The 18833-nt window shown below is 38.5% G+C and overlaps 1 protein-coding gene across 1 annotated transcript in view; it reads right to left on the bottom strand.

Annotated features, from left to right (window-relative positions):
• The window catches only part of MKX (mohawk homeobox), a 63125-nt gene that overhangs the window by 36743 nt on the left and 7549 nt on the right, over positions 1-18833 (bottom strand). Inside the window, exons 4-5 of the mRNA XM_029239713.1 lie at positions 13814-13967; positions 13049-13384 (exon numbers count right to left, since the gene is read on the bottom strand). Coding sequence (XP_029095546.1) covers positions 13049-13384; positions 13814-13967 — 490 coding nt within the window. The remainder of the gene's footprint in view (positions 1-13048; positions 13385-13813; positions 13968-18833) is intronic.

The following is an 18833-nucleotide window of genomic DNA, read 5'->3' on the forward strand; positions in this document are numbered from 1 at the left end:
CCACGCTTCCTTCCTGGGTCAGTGGGGGAGAGCGAGGCCACGCTTCCGTCCTGGGTCAGTGGGGGAGAGCGAGGCCACGCTTCCACCCTGGGTCAGTGGGGTGTCTCTGGGTCATCTGGCCCCCAGACACAGCTTCTGCAAATGTTCTTTAAACAACCTAGGAAACCTCTCTAAAGAGGGCCCCTAGCATGAAGGCCATGAAGACGTGCAGAGCGGAGATTCAGGTAACTTCTCATCTCCACAGGCATCATGGCTGCTATGAAAAAGGAGCAGTAAGAAAAAGAGATGTTCTTGGAAAATAAAAACAAGACACCACAATTAAAACTGCAATAGAAAGGCTGATTAACAGAACGGGAGTGGCACAGCTGAAGACTAAGTTGGTGACCCGGGAGAAGAAGTTGAGGAAACCGTTCATAAAATAAAGAAGAAAGATGAAAAATGTAAGAGGAAAAGGAGAGGACCAGGGAACCCCAAGCCAAGATCACTTTACATGCGAATCCTTTCAAACCTTCAGGTATCAGGAAGAGCTGATCCATACTTCATTTAAACTCTTCTAGAGTAGAAAAAGACGAAATGCTTTCCAGCTCATTCCACAAGACCAGTATAACTTTAACATCAAAACTGTGCAAGCAGAGCATGAGAAAAAAAAAAAAATCTCACTTGAGAATTTTGATATACAATTACTAAATAAAATGCCAATAAACTGAATCCAGAAATTTCTTAAAAAGCATGACATATCATGATGGAATAGAACTTTTCCCAAGAATTCAAGGCCAGGTGAACACTAAGAAATTTACTCTAGAGAGATTAAAAGAGGACTAGATGATGCTCTTAAAAACTGTGGAAACAGCATCTGATAAATGCAATAACTCTATTTAGTTATGTGTGTTTGGGGGTGGAGGGACCGCTTATTAAATAATCTAGGAATGGAAAGAGAATCCCTTAACTCGACAAAGCGTTTATACCAGAAGCTTTCCGTGAAAATTATACTTGATGGTAAAATATGAGGAAAATTCCCTTTAATGTCTGTCATCACTGCTATCACTCAACATTGTTTTGGAGAACTCGGTCAGTGCAGTGCAATAGCTGGAAACAAAGAGGGAGGGAAAGAGAGAGGAGAATAAATGCCTAAAACAGTTACTATTTGAAGTTAATATGCTTGTGCGTCCTTTGACAATCCAACTGGATATAAGGAAAATATATAAAACCCAACAGATTTCTATACATTAGTGATGGCTAGTACAAAATGTAGTAGACAAGTCATCCACAATAGAAACAATAAGAACAAGAGAATAAAAGATGTAATTAACTTATGAGAAATATGCAGACCCTATGTAAAGAAAAACTACAAAAATGTGCTGAGTATCATGAGAGGTGATCATAATGGAGAAATAAACACTGTTCCTGAGTGGGAAGATCTGATATAAAAAGGATATTAAACTCAGTGCTATCCTAAATTAATTTCCAATGGAATTTTTAAAATAGAATTTGTCAAACTTATTCCAAAGTCCAGCTAGAGAAGTACACTCAATTGTCTAGATGTGAACATTTTGAAAAGAGTGAAAATAAAGTAGACATAGCCTGCCAGATGTCAACATGCACAACAAAGCTACAGTCCTGAAAACAGCGTACTGCTGACAGAGGAGTATCTTTTAAGTTGGATGGTATACAGTACAGTCTAGAAACAGACACACACACATGAAGGGAAGCATTTCAAATCAGTAAGGAAAGGTGGAAGCACTCAGGACGTTGTGTAAGAACAGCTGGCTACCAATCTGGAAAAAAAATCAGATCACTACCTCGTACCATTTATAGAAACATTTCAGGTAGATTCTGAGCATATAAGTGCACAATTAAAATAATAAGAACAGTAGAAGAAAATGCAGAAGCATGACACAGGACAGAAAGACCCCGTGCAGATTTAACCCAAGGTCCCCTCCCTTTCTGGCCTTCTTCCCCATCTCAGGGCCCAGCGCCCCAGGCAGGCCCTCTACCTACCGCCAGGGGCTCCTAACACTCCGGAGAGCTGTTTCTCCTGTTGCTCAGAGCCCAAGTTCTGCTTCTAACAGAGATAACACGGTCTGTATTTAACTCTGACGTTCAGTACGCTGTGGGCTTCCTTCTCTCCCTAGAAATTTCACAGAATCTCAGATTATCTGAGGTAATAAGGTACTTATGGACCATCTTATCACAGCCCTCATGTGATGGCTAATGGAACCAAGGCCCTGGTTAATAAAGGCACCGGCCTTAGAACACATACCCAATTGCTAGCAGTTCTGGCTGAATACAGAGCTCCTGACTTATAAGGCAATGCTCTCTGCTCTTTCCATGGTATAACGTCCTGCGGCTTAATCTACAAGCGGGTAATTTCAGGTCAGGTAAGAGGGAGGATGGAGAGGAAATCTGGATACAGAAAGTCCTTTTCCAAACCACAGATGGTTTAACACAGCAGGTATTTAACTATAGTAAAGTATACACTAAACCGGTCATGCTTCCACTGGGCCTCCACCCAGACCGTTATACTATCATTTTAATTAAAGCACCTGAGAGAATGAGGTCAAACATAGATCATTCACTTTTCTGGGTCTTCTCTGAGCTTCCTATTAGCATCTCAGCGAGCGTGTGTAAGGGGGCAGGGATTACGAACAGTATTTGGGGGGTGGTAATATGTCATGAAATCGTAAAGTTGAGCTTTTTAATATTTTCCTAATGAGAGGAAAGTTACTGTAACTATAAACTAAAATTTTACTGCTTCAATCATAGCAACCGTGAAATAGTCCTCAAACACCTTTCAAGATAGTGGAGAATTACTCTTCCAGATGATTTATGTTTATACTTTTTAAAGGACATTTTAAGAACAAAATATAAATTAAAAAAAAAAATCTTCTGGAAGAAAAAAGTACACAGGTTAGATAAACGGGAGGCCCCATGGGTTGGGAGTAAATCTGAACTGGTACCATGATTTCTGAATAGGTCTAAAGTAAAGGAACCCAGGAGACACAGTAAAAACTAAAGACCAACTGCACTACTGACAAAGTTGTAAAAATACTCCTTGATCCATCTGGATAGAGTTAGCAGCCCAGAAGAGGAGTAAAGAAGGAAAAAATACAGCGAGACTAAATGCAATCCAAGACGATAAAAGAAAATGCAAAACAATGATAACACTCAGCCTGGGCTGCAAACTAGAGAAGGCTTGTGGATTCTCAAGCAGCCCTTTAGCTCTGTGCTGGGCGAAGACATCACAGCAAAGGCACTTGGCACCAAGCAACTTCTGGTCAGGGATTTTGCGTTTAGAAATGTAAGACCCAGTCACATTTACGGGTTCTTGTTCTTGCCAGATACCCATCCTCTTGCCCCGAAGCCATGTGACAAGTGATCCTGAATACCACTCTGCCTTTTACACATCTGCTGTCTAAATCAGTGCAGAAACTGGAAGCAGCGACTCTGAATTCTGGCCTCAGCAAAAGGGTACGTTTTAGTGTCGTAATGACAGTCCTGGCAGAACAGGGTATGCTTACTTCAAATGTCTCTGCCATACTGAGAGCTCTGCCCATCGTAACCTGATCGATCAGGTTATCAACGGGCTCGATCAACGGGCTATCAGTTCTAAATTTTAAATACAGGGGCAACTATGTGGAAGCTTAAACAGCAACTGTTTCTTGGAAATCCCACTTTGTGAATGGTTGTCTCTGACTACTTTTCAGCACTTTAAAAGGTTTCCTTTTCACTTGCATTGTTTTTCCATTTTAATTTCATCTCACCAAACTGGTCCTCTCAAAGCCACTATTCTAAAAAAACGTTCTTCTCTTCATTTAAATGAAGCCTGATCAAAGGCAATATTGCTTTATATAATGATACCAAAAAGGGAACACAGGCTTTCCGTCAAAGATGTCCATCTTGGTCACTATATCAAAGCACTGAGTCAGTGGGCAAGAGGCTGTTTCTAACCCCATCCGCAGTCGGGTGACTGTGGAAGACACCACACAAACCCACAGTGCCATCTGGCCACACAGCAAGGTGCTGCCCAACCTGTGGCACGGTGACGTCTACAGAGCAATTTACTTTTCCTACGTGAAATTTAGTGAAGTGTCTGATCTGAGGAAATGCTACAGGTGAATCTGACCCCGAAGCACCTCAGTGTTATCTTGCACTGCAGCACCTTACTGGCCTGAGGAAAAGACTCAACACTGTGAGAAGCTGATGAGTGATGTCGGTGCTTAAAGCTGAGTCCAACCTATGTTCCCCAAACCACTTTCCAATTGGGTTGTTAGTATCACTCACATTTTTTCAGACCACTTTCAGGTAATGACTCAAGGTCTCCAGGGTAGACCCACGGCAGGGGGAAGATACCACTGGTCATTTTCAAAAGCCACTTTCTTTTCCCAACTATGTTCAATTCTACTACTACTACTGCTACACACAGACACACACACACACACACACACACACACACACACACACTAAGAGACTTTTGCCCAGCAGCAGTTAACTGTTAGAGATCTTCTACAAACCATTCCTCTTTCCCTTAGTAACACAGTTAAGACCAGATGTCTATTACAATCTATAATCTACCAACATGTGTGAAGCCTTTTCCACTGCAGCCATTAAAATAGATTAGTTTTTTTAAAAAATGCACACACTCACCTATCCTAAATTCTAAGAAGTTCAACACTAATGACAAGCTTTTTAAAATAAAAGTCAATTAAGTACCCGAAATTGCCAAAAGCCGTAGACTTACTGTACCAATGATCAGGATTGCATTTCCAAGCACCCCAGTAAACTTGCATACAAAAACCCAACAATTTCAATGCCTAGAGCCCAAAGCAATTTCCTAATCTGCAAATTAAGGGATTGAACTGGAAGATCCTTTAATGTTTAATGCTGAATTTATAAAAATCCTTGCCTGTTTTCCTCTTTACTACAATGAAAATAAGATAAATTAGGCAACACAGAGAGGAAAGGTTCATTATGCAGCCGCTATTTAAACATGCCATCCTTCATTTAAACTGAAAACCATGAAAAAATTCAAATGTGAAAAAAAACAAAGTGAAAATTATTATTATTTTTCTTCCTCAAAACTCACAATTATAAATGATATAATTTCTAATAGAAAACAAGAGCGCAAGCTTCCAAAATTTAAAAGTACCAAACTTCAGGACTAGAAGAAAACACATATTTATTCTGAGTAAAAATTCTGTTACATCAACAAGACGAATTTTGACATAGAAAAATACCTGTTTAATTTTAGAAACAAAGTTGGGAGGCAGAAGGGAAAAACTAACTGTGACGCACCAAAAAAGAAAGAAAGAAAAGAAACCACTTCTACGCTCATTAAATAGAATGTCTTGTTATTTTCACAGACAGTAACAACTTTTTGACATTCATTTCAGGCCCAGGCTGGAGAGGTGTCAACAGGTCTTATTTGGTCTTGTCAGTGTGTAAAGAGTTTACAAACCTGACTGAAGTTAGAATTAGTGGGAGTTAGGCACTTATATTCCTTATACACAGGAGAAGGGGGAAAAAGGTCCTTTTATTCCAGCTTTGAGTTTGGCTTGAGTTTTTATGACTTACTTAGAAGCCCTAGGGAATGAAAAAAAGTCTCTTAATGGAAATACTGACACAGTCTTCAATACAGTGACATGAACCAGCATTTCTACGAAACTGCACCAGGTGTGACTGACCACTCCAGCCAGTCGAAATGCAGTGTCGGAAAATCAGTTACAACAGACTGAATGCCAGGAGACAGTCCTGCCAAAATATAGGGGATACCCCTGCAGAATCAAAATGTCATGTTGATAAACTTGTTTTTAACAGAAAAACAGGTAAAACGTATGGGATCTTTACTCTTACATGTGGAGAAGAGAGAAAATGTAAAATTTCTGCATCAATGTTCTCCAATTCTATCATAGGATTAAAAATAGTCATTCTTAAAAAGCCAAAGTAGTCATGTCAACCCCGAGAGTGAATGGGGCAGAAGAGTTTAAATCATTGGATCTAAATCTGTGCTTTGTTTCTTAAATCTCACCCACAAGGCAGTGACGTAGATAAGTAGACAATAGGTATCATTACTTAGTGAAGTCAAGTTCATAAAAGTCCCCTTTCTTTTTATTTGCCTGTCTGCTATACTTTTTATTCTTCAGTGGATTTTCTTTAAACCAACTAAACTTTTCCATTTATCATCCTTGCATTTTCCTGAAAGTCACTCTTTTAACTTGAAAATTGGTTTCGTTTCATTTTATACTTTCTAAGTTTTTATTTCAACTCTCTTAAACATCTCAGTTTTAAGCTTCATTCTGTTTACTTTTTTCTACTGGTTTTAACTTTTTTTGCATTTGCCTTTTTTTTTTCCACCCATTTCGACTCATTCAGGACCATTTCCTTTCCCTTGTCATGTTTGCAGACACAGATCAACATATACATATGTACATTAAAATGTCTTGCATGATTTAAGAGGCAGACTAAATCACGAAAACACTAACTCGTTGACTTGAGAAACAGTTCCGGAGCAAATACGTGAAAGACACTATTAGGTGCTAGGAGTACTATAAAAATGAATAAAATACCATTTCAGGGCCTCGGAGAGCTTTTAATACACACAAGGCAGTGAGTATCTGCCTGAAAGAAGAGATAGGATGCAGCTGCATTTCGGACACAATCTGTCTATATTCACACAAATTTGAAACGTGTTGCTGTCATTCTAAAGCACCACATGGAGGGAACACAATATAAAGGGACAAAAAACTCAGGATCAAACACAGCCCTAAAAATGCATACTTTTTCTAAGCTAGGCTGCCATATATTTTTGATCTGTTTGTAAGCCAGGTTGTTGAATGGCGCTGTTAAGTCTCAGCTTCTACATATAGACTTTCTCAGGCTCTCACATGATACCAAATAACAAACAAAGAAAAGTGAATGAAAAACTAACCCCTGAAGGAGCCAGCAAACTGCTTATGCCAACATGTGTTCTCTTTTTCTATTTCTGTCTGCCGTGAATCTCTCAGTTTTTAACAGTAGGTGGAACACTTACACAGTTTCATTTAAATTTTCCAAGTGAATCCATAAAGAAAATTTACTTTCAAAGATCAAGCTAATGTGCATTTCAGAAATAATCCATGTGAATGTGTTCTGCCATCATCATCACTGATAAACATTTAATAATCTATAGTGTTCAGAATATCATGCTTATTAAGTTTTTATAATTCTACCCCAAGCCTCCCCAAAGCTCAGAATTTCTATAAGTCTCATTTCGAAGGTTACTGCTTTGGAATAAGTAATTAGGAAAGATCCCTTTTTAAAAGGCTATCAGAAAGACATCGTTCTTTATTCAAAGGCATCAGGAGAGCAAGTTTACAGTTGTGGTTAATCCTAAAATTACTGATTTGAAGGGTGGAAACATAAAAAGCAACAGGAGCAGGGAGTTTAGAGAAGAGAGAGGATGATGCTGAGGCACACCTCACATGCTGTGTTTCATACTATAAGTCTAGGAGAGCAGAAAATTCTATCTTTTTAAAATCGGTCCTTAAATTTCTATCTGGAAATTTCACTTAGGTGGAAAACCTCATTTCCAGATGGTATCTGATAGGTGAGGTATTATTGCAGTAAAGACACAGGACAAAAAATTGGATAACCTTTCAAGTATCCTTTAAATGTCACAAACTGGGCTGGTGATACAGGGTTTTATTATTCTCTGCTGGAGTACATCAACAGTCATTTGCATGCCAGGAAAAGAATGTCTGGAATCATCCAACAGGGCTAAGCTTAATCTTTCACTAAAAACAAGGAAGTGACAAGCACAAAAAGGGAAATAAAAGAAGATGAAAGTATCCAAAGTCGACTTACTGGTCAACAAAATTCCAAAGAGAAACTAGCATGTACACAGAAACCCATGCTATCCTTAACAGCTGGCTCTTGACAAAGCCTTCTGTCAACTACCATGAAGCTTTCTTTAAGCTACCCACAAACACCTAAAATTGATGAAACAAATTAGGAATGATTATTCACTGTTCAAAAGGATCTGACAAGGCAGTTCTTTAAATCTTTCCTCTGCTTCACTTAAACTACGATTTCTTTGATGAGTAAGGCCCAGGGCTCCAGCGAGCCTAGAACGTTTTTGTTTGCGGTATGAAGGCATGAAAGGGCACCTCGTACATGAAGGACTTGTGCCCCAGTTTACTGTGAAGTCAGCAGTTTAGAATGGAGAGGGCCATTTCGCCAAAGAAACTGTGCTATAAATTAGGGTTAAATCCCAGGCTAGTCCAATGGTTTGCTGGACTCATGAGCATCCCTGGCTTTTACTACTGATAGTACCAGTTTAAATTCTAAAGTACACAAGTGTGCAGGAAGAGAACGAAAAAAGGCCATCTCCACCACCCACCGGGGTCATCATTAGCCAAGAAAAAACATTTGGAAATGGCATTTAGCTTTTTGTCATTCTCCCAGATTTACTTTCTACTGCCTTGTTTGTCTTTCCCCAGTAACCAAAATCCCTAGTTCCCTCATTTTGCCCCATTTTGCAGGCCACTCAAATGGTCTCCACCTCCCAACGAGTCCTGTGCACCAAATAAATGACTTTTTTCTGTCCATCAAAATCTCCATTTCTGGGGCTTCCCTGGTGGCTCAGTGGTTGAGAGTCCGCCTGCCAATGCAGGGGACACGGGTTTGTGTCCCGGTCCGGGAAGATCCCACGTGCCGCAGAGCGGCTGGGCCCATGAGCCATGGCCGCTGAGCCTGTGTGTCCGGAGCCTGTGCTCCGCAACGGGAGAGGCCACAACAGTGAGAGGCCGCGTACTGCAAAAAAAAAAAAAAATCTCCATTTCTTCAGGGATATTCACCTCAGTCAAGTGGAGGGGAAGCTAATCTGATTAATTCACACTAACATAGAAAAGAGTTCTATCTGCCAATATGGTTTTTCTATACCAGATGTGTATAATTAACAGGGATTTTAGGCAGTTTAACAAGATGAAGTTGAAACATTCAGCCTCGTGGGAGCAGAGTAAATTTATGAATTATATAAATTCATAAAGCAGTGGGGAAGCAGTGGGGCTCAGAGAGTAACCATTAGAGTGTACTAGCCATTTATAAGTTGGTCATTTGTGAGCTGCGAAAAGAAAGAACAGAATAGGAACTTGTCCTCGTGCCAGCAACAGAGCAGGGAAGTTCACACTTCCTGTTTCAAGACTTGCCTGACAGTCCCCTCACCAAGTATACTTCTTAGAAATGTCTCCTTTCTCCCTCACTGAAGAAGGAAATTTAATAGGCTTGGTTTAGGGTAAATTAAACTCAAATCCAAGTTAGGAAAGCCTCTAGTGAGGACTCACTCTGGAAGATGCTACAGATGGCGGCTGGCTCCTTTACAGATGGCCCCATCTAGGGAACTTGAACACTGAGTCAACAGGAGTGGAGGCATGTATGATGCTAGGGTCCTCATCCTGACGCCTCAGGGAGCAGACCCCCTCCATCGAATATCTGAAAATTACCATCCGTTAACCTAACATGACGAAGAGGATTGTAATTTTAATTTAGGTGACTTCATTCAACAGATGACACTCTGTGACTAGATTTTCTTGTGTATTACTTAACTGTATTTAGAAGCAATAACCTTAATAATTCTGATCAATTCTAATGTTATAATTGCTGCTGTCAGAATGCTTACTGAGAGTCTACCATGCCCCTGAAAAAAGAACATCTTTTCTTTTTTTCCTGCATGTTGTGGGAGACTGCAGATTAGAGAGAAATATTTAATGTCTACATAAAATCAATAAAAACATGTTTGTACCTACTTGGATGGTGTCTAATAATATCTTCAATTAGGATTACTGCTTTATAATCTACCAGACTTCTCCCTGCTAGAGTTTAACAAGTGAAATGAAATTCAGTGATACATTACCCTTCCAAACACCAACTCTTTCTTTCACTTGGCTTTTTGACTCCCTATATTTAGGGAAATGCATCATGTGATAGCAGTTGTCTTACAAAAATGGATGGAAAAACGGATACGATTTCTCAGCACAGATAAACCAATAACTTGTACTTAAAGGTGATCTCTTCTGAAAAAAAAAAAATTTTAAAGCCGAAATCTTTGTACTACTATAGAACTAGGGTGGTGGAGGGGATGGTGTTTGAGAGCAGACTTAGAAGGTTGCTGTTTGGATGAGGAAGATAAGATACAACCAGAAGGAACTGAAGGGATTCAGAATAGCCTGTATGCCAGAGAAAACCAAAGCAGTTGTTCAGAAAGTATTTACTGAAATTCTCTGTTCCACCACTTATGCATGACTGCTAACCCAGATACAACTGCAGCAGCATTGTCACTCAATTCCCACAGAAGACAGCCATTTACTGTCTTCGTCTGAAATTTAGTAGACCAGTTTGAGACCAACCAGTCTTTCCTCATTCTCCATCCACAAACCCCAAAATTGTATTCTGTTCTTTTTAAGCTTATACATATGCACGCAAATCCAGAAGTTTACGTGTCTAGGCTGCCGTCTCATTGCTTGCATAACTAAAAGATAGGTTTGATTTAAAACTAGAATTTGGCAAGTGAATAGTCCATGACACGGACCAAGTGCATTTGGAATGCTTTAATAAAAATACATGGCCAAGCTACTTCACTTCGAAAAGCATCAACTATACAGGCATGCTAGTCCCTCTTTGACTTTACATTTTGTCACCTTGGAAAAGAGCATGGATTTTCAGAAGACCCAACACACTGGGGAAATTTCATAGGCACGTGACCTTGTTTTTACTGGGCAACATAAATTTACAAGAAAAAAAATTTTAAACAACGGTCCTTCAATTACACCCCCTCATCAAATTGCAATTTTCATTGTTTTTATCTTTCTTGTTTTTGTCCATACACACTTGTCATAATTATACTCAGTGTATCCACAATTAAAATTTTTTCACTTAACCTTACAATATTTCCCATGTTGTTTCATAGTCAGTATCAGTAGTACAAATAAAAATTTTGAGTTTTATGCTATCTTAATCTGGTTTGGGATTAGGATAACATTTACATTTTTAAAAGTTGGGATACTTCCCATGCTTTTATATGTTCCAGAAAAATGTATAAAGCATAGGAATTAATTATTTCTTCAAAGTTTGACAAAAAATCCAATGGATCTACCAAGTTATCAAGTGTTTTGGGAACTGAGTTTACTAAAAACCTTAATTTTTCCTGCATTAGCGGTCATTTAAACCTTTTCTTATTATGAATTAATAATTTAATTTGTGTGGATAATAGCAATTCACTTCATCCATACATTTGCATACAGTATACTGTCAAACAATTGTGCATAGTACTTTATCATAATTTTTAAAAATATTTTTTGTTTAATAACTATATAATGATTGCTATATCCTTTCTTATTTCCAACTTCAATTTGTGTCCATTTTTGCTTGAGGTTTTTTTTTGCGATACGCGGGCCTCTCACGTTGCAGAGCACAGGCTCCGGACGCGCAGGCTCAGCGGCCATGGCTCACGGGCCCAGCCGCTCCGCGGCACGCAGGATCTTCCCGGACCGGGGCACGAACCCACGTCCCCTGCATCGGCAGGCGGACTCCCAACCACTGCGCCACCAGGGAAGCCCCTGCTTGAGTGTTTTTACTACTGACTTCAAAGAGCCAACTCTTGATTTTTATCTATTTTTCAGCTTCCATTTTACTACTTTTTGTTTTCTGTTTATTCTTTTTCAATTATCTCTACTTCAATGACTTGGTTTATTTTCCTTTTTCTCAAACATTCTGAATTACTTACAAGTTCTGTCAGTTAGGTATTAGTAGATAGTTTTAAATTTTTCATTATTGGCTAAATTATCTTTTATTGCATCTTTTACTTCTTTCTAGACCCAATTTATTATTTACAAGGCTATGTATTTCTGAGTGTTTGGAGTTGTTTTCATTGTTGGAGTTGGAGATACAAACAGAAAATGAGATGAAGTCCAAAATGTATTGAGATTTCCTCTGAATCCTCACAGATCTTGTACATATTTGTAGACACTTAAAAATCAAATATCTGGCTAAATAACCTTAAGGATATATTAAACAGACCAACTTTAAATTTCTTTATAAAGCTCTACTGTTCACATATCAAGCTCCTTGATGTTATAAGGACTAAATGTAGTAGTACTTGTGTAGTATTGCGTAGAACCTAGCATATCACAACTATTCAATAAATGACTGGTGGCAATATGTGTAACAGTAGCGGTAATAGTCGTCTAGCAGTAGTTAGGCTCCTCCAACCTCTTGTGCAGGCTCAGCTACACCACCGATCTGGAGAAGAGTAACTCGCTGCGTCTCCTTGGTCGGGGCTTTCTTATCTGTGACATAATGTGGCTGAGCTGCATGCCCCCTGAAGTTACTAATTCCAGGGGTAACATTTCTAAATCTCACTGCCTGGCATTTTCAGGACCCGGAGTCTACCTACACCAGATGTAGGGCACACAATCCTTTGTAACAAAGCACTGAAGTCAAGACAGAAAATTTTACCAAACTTGCCACTCCATCTGAAAGTTGTGGACACGTAGAAATTGATTCACTCTTTCCGGACTAAAAGCAAAACTTTCAAAGCTACTTACAGCCCTACTTGTGCGTTTCAGGAATAAAAGTAAAATTTCCAAAGCAATTTAAGCCACGTTTCCTTCACAAACGTCTTGGCACCCATGCTACTTTGTGTTCATTTTCCATCACTATAAGCAATCAAAGAACTTAAGAGAAAAGATGGAGCACAGAGTATTCGCATGGCTGGTTATAATCTGGGATATTCCTCCATTATACTTTATTCATAAAGCCAATACATATCTCCTGTAAGAATGTTTATCACTAAGATCAAAAATTTTTAAGGATGAAAACTTCCCAGTAAACCATCATCTACTAACAAGTGTATCTCCTAATTAAGAACAAAATGAAAGCTTTCAAACTGAATTATAGGCCATATGTACATAATCTGATGCACAAGCAATAAAAATTATGCCTTTACACCTGTCAAAAGAAAGCCCTCTGCTGCAGCTTTAATTGTTTCAAACAGGTATCACGAAAAGCACAGACTTACCTGTGCGATACACGAAATTGCCTTCGGTTTCTGACGATGAGGGAGATACCAATTCCTCCTCAAATTCATTGGAACTAAAAGATCCTGAATGGTTTCTCTGCCTTGTCTTTCCCATCATGGCAGCATTTGTGACCATGACGTGTCTCAAAGAGTCGTTAAGGTAACGATTCAACAAGCTGCTCTTGTATTTTGGGGGCGATACGTAGTCCTCATTGGCCCGTGACTCTGGCCTCACTCCAGCTTTTATGACTGAGCTCTCACTTTTAATCACAGGATGGTGAACTGGATTATTATAGCCTTCTTCATTCATGTGGTTTCGTGGAGGATTTTCTCCATCTAAGGGGGAAAAATATCACCAGGTAGTACTTACACATACTTCTCCCCAGCCACCCAACTGTTACATTTAGTGATTTAAAATATATATAGGAAGAATATTTAAAGTGTATAAAATTATCTTTGATAGTTAAGATTAATTTTTAGGCAAAGGAAAGCAGGAATCTATATAATCTCTCCCTTTGGTATGTTAATTTTAATGAACTTCCAAAAAATGTTATTCTGACACATGATAAATCTATGAACAAGAGGAAGCAGCCATAATTTGGCTGGTCATTTACAGTATTGTAAAAGTAAAGCTACCTCATGCAATAAAAAAGAACCATTATGGCACCATCATGTTTTGTGGGATCAACCGTAAAAACAGCAATTGAAGTGAATGTCCCCTTACAAAGGCAGAGCAAAGAAAGCAAGATAAAAATACTAACAAACCTTCAGAACATGAGTCATCACTGCTTACACTCAGCCGCTCAGCGTTTCCTTGAACATACTTATTGTACAACTTTATTCTTAAGGCCCAGCTTAAATCTGGCTGTCGAACAGTATTCTTAAGCCGACGTCTTGCATTAGCAAACCAATTTGACACCTAAAAAAGTTTTATTTCTCAATTAACACACCATAAAAAAATTACCCATCCTACAATTACTTTCCCAGAAAGGACCTAAGCCTCTCTCATAATCTCTGATCATTACGTATCTTCATGACATAACAGTATTGGACATTTATATCCATTCATTCATTCATTCATTCATTCAACAAATGTGCTGAGCACTTACTACACAGAATGAGCACTAACTGTATTCTGGGAATAAAAAAAATATTGAAGGGCTTTGCCATAAAATTTTCAGTCTAGTAAGAACGGTAGGAGAGTACACAAATAACTCTAGTATCTATTCACAACAGCCAAGACATAAAAGTAACCTAAATGTCCATCAACAGATGAATAGATAAAGAAGATGTGGTACATATATACAATGGAATATTACTCAGCCATAAAAAAGAATGAAATAATGCCATTTGCATCAACATGATGGACCTAGAGATTATCATACTAAGTGAAGTATGTCAGAAAAAGAAAGACAAATACCATATGATATCATTTATATGTGGAATCCAAAATATGACACAAATGAACCGAACTATGAAACAGAAACAGAATCACAGACATGGGGAACAGAATGGTGGTTGCCAAGGGGCAGGGGTTTGGGGGAGGGATGGACTGGGAGTTTGGGATGAGCCGATGTGAGTTTTTATATACAGGATGGATAAACAACAAGGTCCTACTGTAGAGCACAGAGAAGTATATGCAATATCCTGTGATAAACCGTAATGGAAAAGAATATAACAAAAAAGAATATATATGTGTGTGCGTGTGTGTGTATGTGTGTGTGTGTATATATATATATGTATAACTGAATCACTTTGCTGTACAGCAGTAATTAACACATTGTAAACCAACTTACTTCAATAAAAAAACAAATAATATAGGAAAGAATGTGATAAATGGCTTAAGACGCATTAAAATATAATGTTACAGGAGTGCAACGGAAGGAGGAGTTACTTTGATGTGACTCAAGACTTCATGAAGAATTTAAGCTAGATTTTGAAGGAACAGGTCAGGGATAATGGGTAGGGAAGTGTGTTTCCAACAAAGAAGACACGGGAACAAATATAAGTCAAATTCCCGAGACACTGTGGTAGGTAACTAAGAAGGAAGAAAGAGATGCCCCTGAGTTATCAAACTTGTGTAAGAAGAGAAGATAGTGCCAATTTGAGAAAGTAGAATTGTTTGAGGGTGAAATGATGCGTTTGGTTTGGGAATGTTTAGTTTGAGATACTAGAAAAGCATACAGGTGAAATGTGCAGCAAGAAAATAAAAATGGCATCTGAGATCTAAGGGCAAGGAAGATCAGATTTGGGTCAAATGCACAGAGGTGAGAGCTGAAGCTGTGAGAGCAGACAGAATGCAAAGAGGGTCAAGGACCAAACCCTGGAAACCTCCGGCAATTAAGGAGGTAGGAGCTGGCAAAACAGTCAGAGACAGAGCAATCAGACTAGCAGAGAGAGAGAAAAAAGCCAAATAATACCCAGCTTTAAGCTAAAAATCTAGTGCTTCCAAATAGGTGATGGCAAAGAAATGAACACTGCAAAACAAGGTTAGTTCCATTGTTTTTGTTTAAGGTGCTACTGGATTTCTAGAGGCTAAAATGTCACTTGACATTTCTTTTTAAACATCAAGCTATCATCAGAATATATATATTAAAAACATGAAAGGCCAATACTTGCCTTGAAAAGGATGAAAAGTGGAAAGAGGATTATGTTTTTCTACCAATTTCTTCCGTAACATGACTCCACAGTATATTAATGGTTTGTGTGGTGATGCTTGCACTGGAATTTTTTTTTCTTTTTTAAATTTATACTATAAATACACAACTTTTGCACATTACTCAAGCCTTAATTATTGAATGAACCTGTGGTGAATCCTACATTAAAAAAAACCAAAACTATAATTTTTTTCTTTTTTTCCCCATGGGTAAAACATGGTAGTCTTCCCCAGTTTATATATGCACAAACCATATCATATATAATATATATTCAGTGTTACCTCCCTTTGTGTCTTAAGCAATGATAACTGTCCTCAAATTTATGTGCAGTAGTGTAATATCTCACCACGGCATTTCAGAAGCCTTCGACTCCACCAACCCCTCTTCCTGCCAAGCTGTGCTATTACTACTAGGGTTTAGTCTGACTTTGAATTCTCTGTCTCCTCCAACCTCTACAAACAGACAACTTCTGGGACTGTTCATTCAACAAACACATACTGAGTAGCTCCTGTGCTTTAGCCATGATATTAAGTGCTAGGAATGAATAAACTTTGTGCCCTGCACACACAGAAGGACTAACAGTGAAGAGCTACACGTGATTAACTATGATACATGGGTGACCCTGCACTATGGAAGCATGAAATGCCTGGCCCATTTCCTCTCAAACCTCCCTCTATTCTCCAAGGCATGGCCAAAATGTTCGCCCACGTCCTCATGAGTACCAACTGGGAATTTTAGAACAGTATTTTTTCGAACTTCCCTATCTTCCATTCTATCCACTTGAATGGATCTTAACAGCCATCGTCAAATTCAAGTGTTGATGCACCGTTATGATTTAATTACTTACTTAACGTCTTCACATCTTCATGCATGTCCTGTCATCCTCTAACTGTGGTATAATGGAAAGAGACCTGGTTTCCTGTTCTGACTTAGCGAAAAACAGGCTGTGTGAGTTTAGATAACTCATTCATCTTTTCAGAACTTCATGGTTCCTGACATCCTTGCCAACTCTGAAAATTAAGATCTGTGAATGTCATCCATGCTCCCCTAAAAAGTGTTCATTCATCTCCTTTATGGTTGGTACCAACCTATCTTCTCCTGACCACTACTCCCTTCAGCAATCAGAGGTGTTTTATGTCCTTCTCTGTTCCTTTTGCACACAGAGGACAGCCTGCAACTTCCCCCATGCCTATGTCACTTATATTTATTAGAATCCAACTCCCAAACTTATTTTGTTACTTTCTTTACTAAACATCATGTAATTCAGAGGCTAATCTTAAATCTTAACTGACCTTAACACTTTTTTTTAAAGTCTTTATTGAATTTGTTACAATATTGCTTCTGTTTTATGTTTCGGTTTTGTGGCCGCAAGGCCTGTGGGATCTTAGCTCCGCCACCAGGTATCGAACCCGCACCCCCTGCATTGGAAGGCGAAGTCTTAACCACTGGATCGCCAGGGAAGTCCCTGACCTTAACTCTTAATACAAGCAACACACAGTACCACATAGTGTAAAATCCAATTCTTATGAAACTCTTCATATTTTTATTAAAACGCGATGGACTTCAAATTTTAAAAACAATCAATATACTTATAATTCTAACATACAAAAACAGGGACCTTTAAATGTCATGGTGGCATTAACTAGCTTTTCATATATAGGAGTCGTACCATTTTTTACGTTTTGTATACTCATAGTTCTTAACAGAGTTTATTAATTATACATCAGAAGATTTTCCATAAAGGTTTGATGGTGTCTGACAGGCTATTTCTAAACTGATTTCGTAAGTTTGACCGGCACCCAACCTACTAATACATTTACTTTGCCAGTGTTTTATTATCAGCAATTTACAGTACAGCCTAAGGGCTGGATATAGTCAGGGGTGTTGAATATCTTCTTGTGTTAAGTCATGCAAACAGCAGACAATAGTTGGTGAACAAATCTGCACGAGTATCAGCTCACAAGTTTTTTCCTGATGAAGTGATGCAAACGCCATCCGCTTCACTGAAGGTAAAAAAGCACCAGCTCAAATTCTCTACCTTTAACTTACTATGGATTCCTTCAGGTTATCATTCAAATTCTTTTGAAATTCTATTTTACATGAAACAGGCCTCCTTACCAAGGATAGGTTCTGCAACAGCATTTTAACGTCAAACTCAGAGCTTTAAAAACACTGCATTTTATAGCGAAAGCTTAGAGAACAAAATATCTAGAAGCTGGAAGAGAAAGCCCAGTAGCTTTCATCCTACGCAGCCCTGCTTACATTCATCACACTGGCAGAGCAATCATTATAGTAAACCCAAGGGGTGCTCTGGCATCTGTCCACCTTTGAACACACAGAATTAACAACGCAGATTCAGTCATTCAACTGAAATATCGAACACCTCACTTCTACACCATGTAGTTTGACGCTGGGAATAACGTAGAAGGACCAATCTGAGATTTTGTTGAATATTTAACAGTAGCCATAATTCTTGCAGTTGATAAGTACACACACATCTCAGCAGAAGCACTCCATACCAAGCAAAAGCTATGTCAACACAGGGGCAAAATCTTGCAACACACCAGATTTAACCAAATGGTACATGGCTGTATCACAGGAACTGGAAACTTCTACTGTAAGAAAAGGGAGCATTAACATCCAATCACTAAAATGTAGTCTCAAACTCCACTTGCATTGCACTCTGTAATGTGATCATAAAAAAAATCATTTCACTATTATAATCCAGAAAAAAACAAATATATTTTAAATATATACACATAAACAATAGGAAATATTGAAACCAGGTACAGCCCCCATCTGCCCTTCTTTTAAAAAACTTCTTCAGGGGCAATTATTCCCTGAGTAAGCTCCATATCCTACAGTAATACAAAGCCCCAATCGCATATCTGTTATTCCACAATGAAGTTGGTTATATTTTGAGAGTAGAGAGTATATTTTTATAATGTTTGAACAACGGTCAGTCATAGGAACCAAGCAAAATGGAGTATTTCGGTTAAAGTGAAAACACACACACACACACAAATCATCTTCCTGTTAATTTTATAAAAATGCTTATATCTTAGTAGGAAGATGGCAGATTAACAACGCAAACAGTTATAGTAAATTAAGACAAGTTGCTAAGTCTA

Source organism: Monodon monoceros, unplaced genomic scaffold, assembly GCF_005190385.1.
Source record: "Monodon monoceros isolate NGI ecotype Baffin Bay Population unplaced genomic scaffold, NGI_Narwhal_1 Super_Scaffold_21, whole genome shotgun sequence".
In the NCBI taxonomy this organism is placed as follows: Eukaryota; Metazoa; Chordata; class Mammalia; order Artiodactyla; family Monodontidae; genus Monodon; species Monodon monoceros.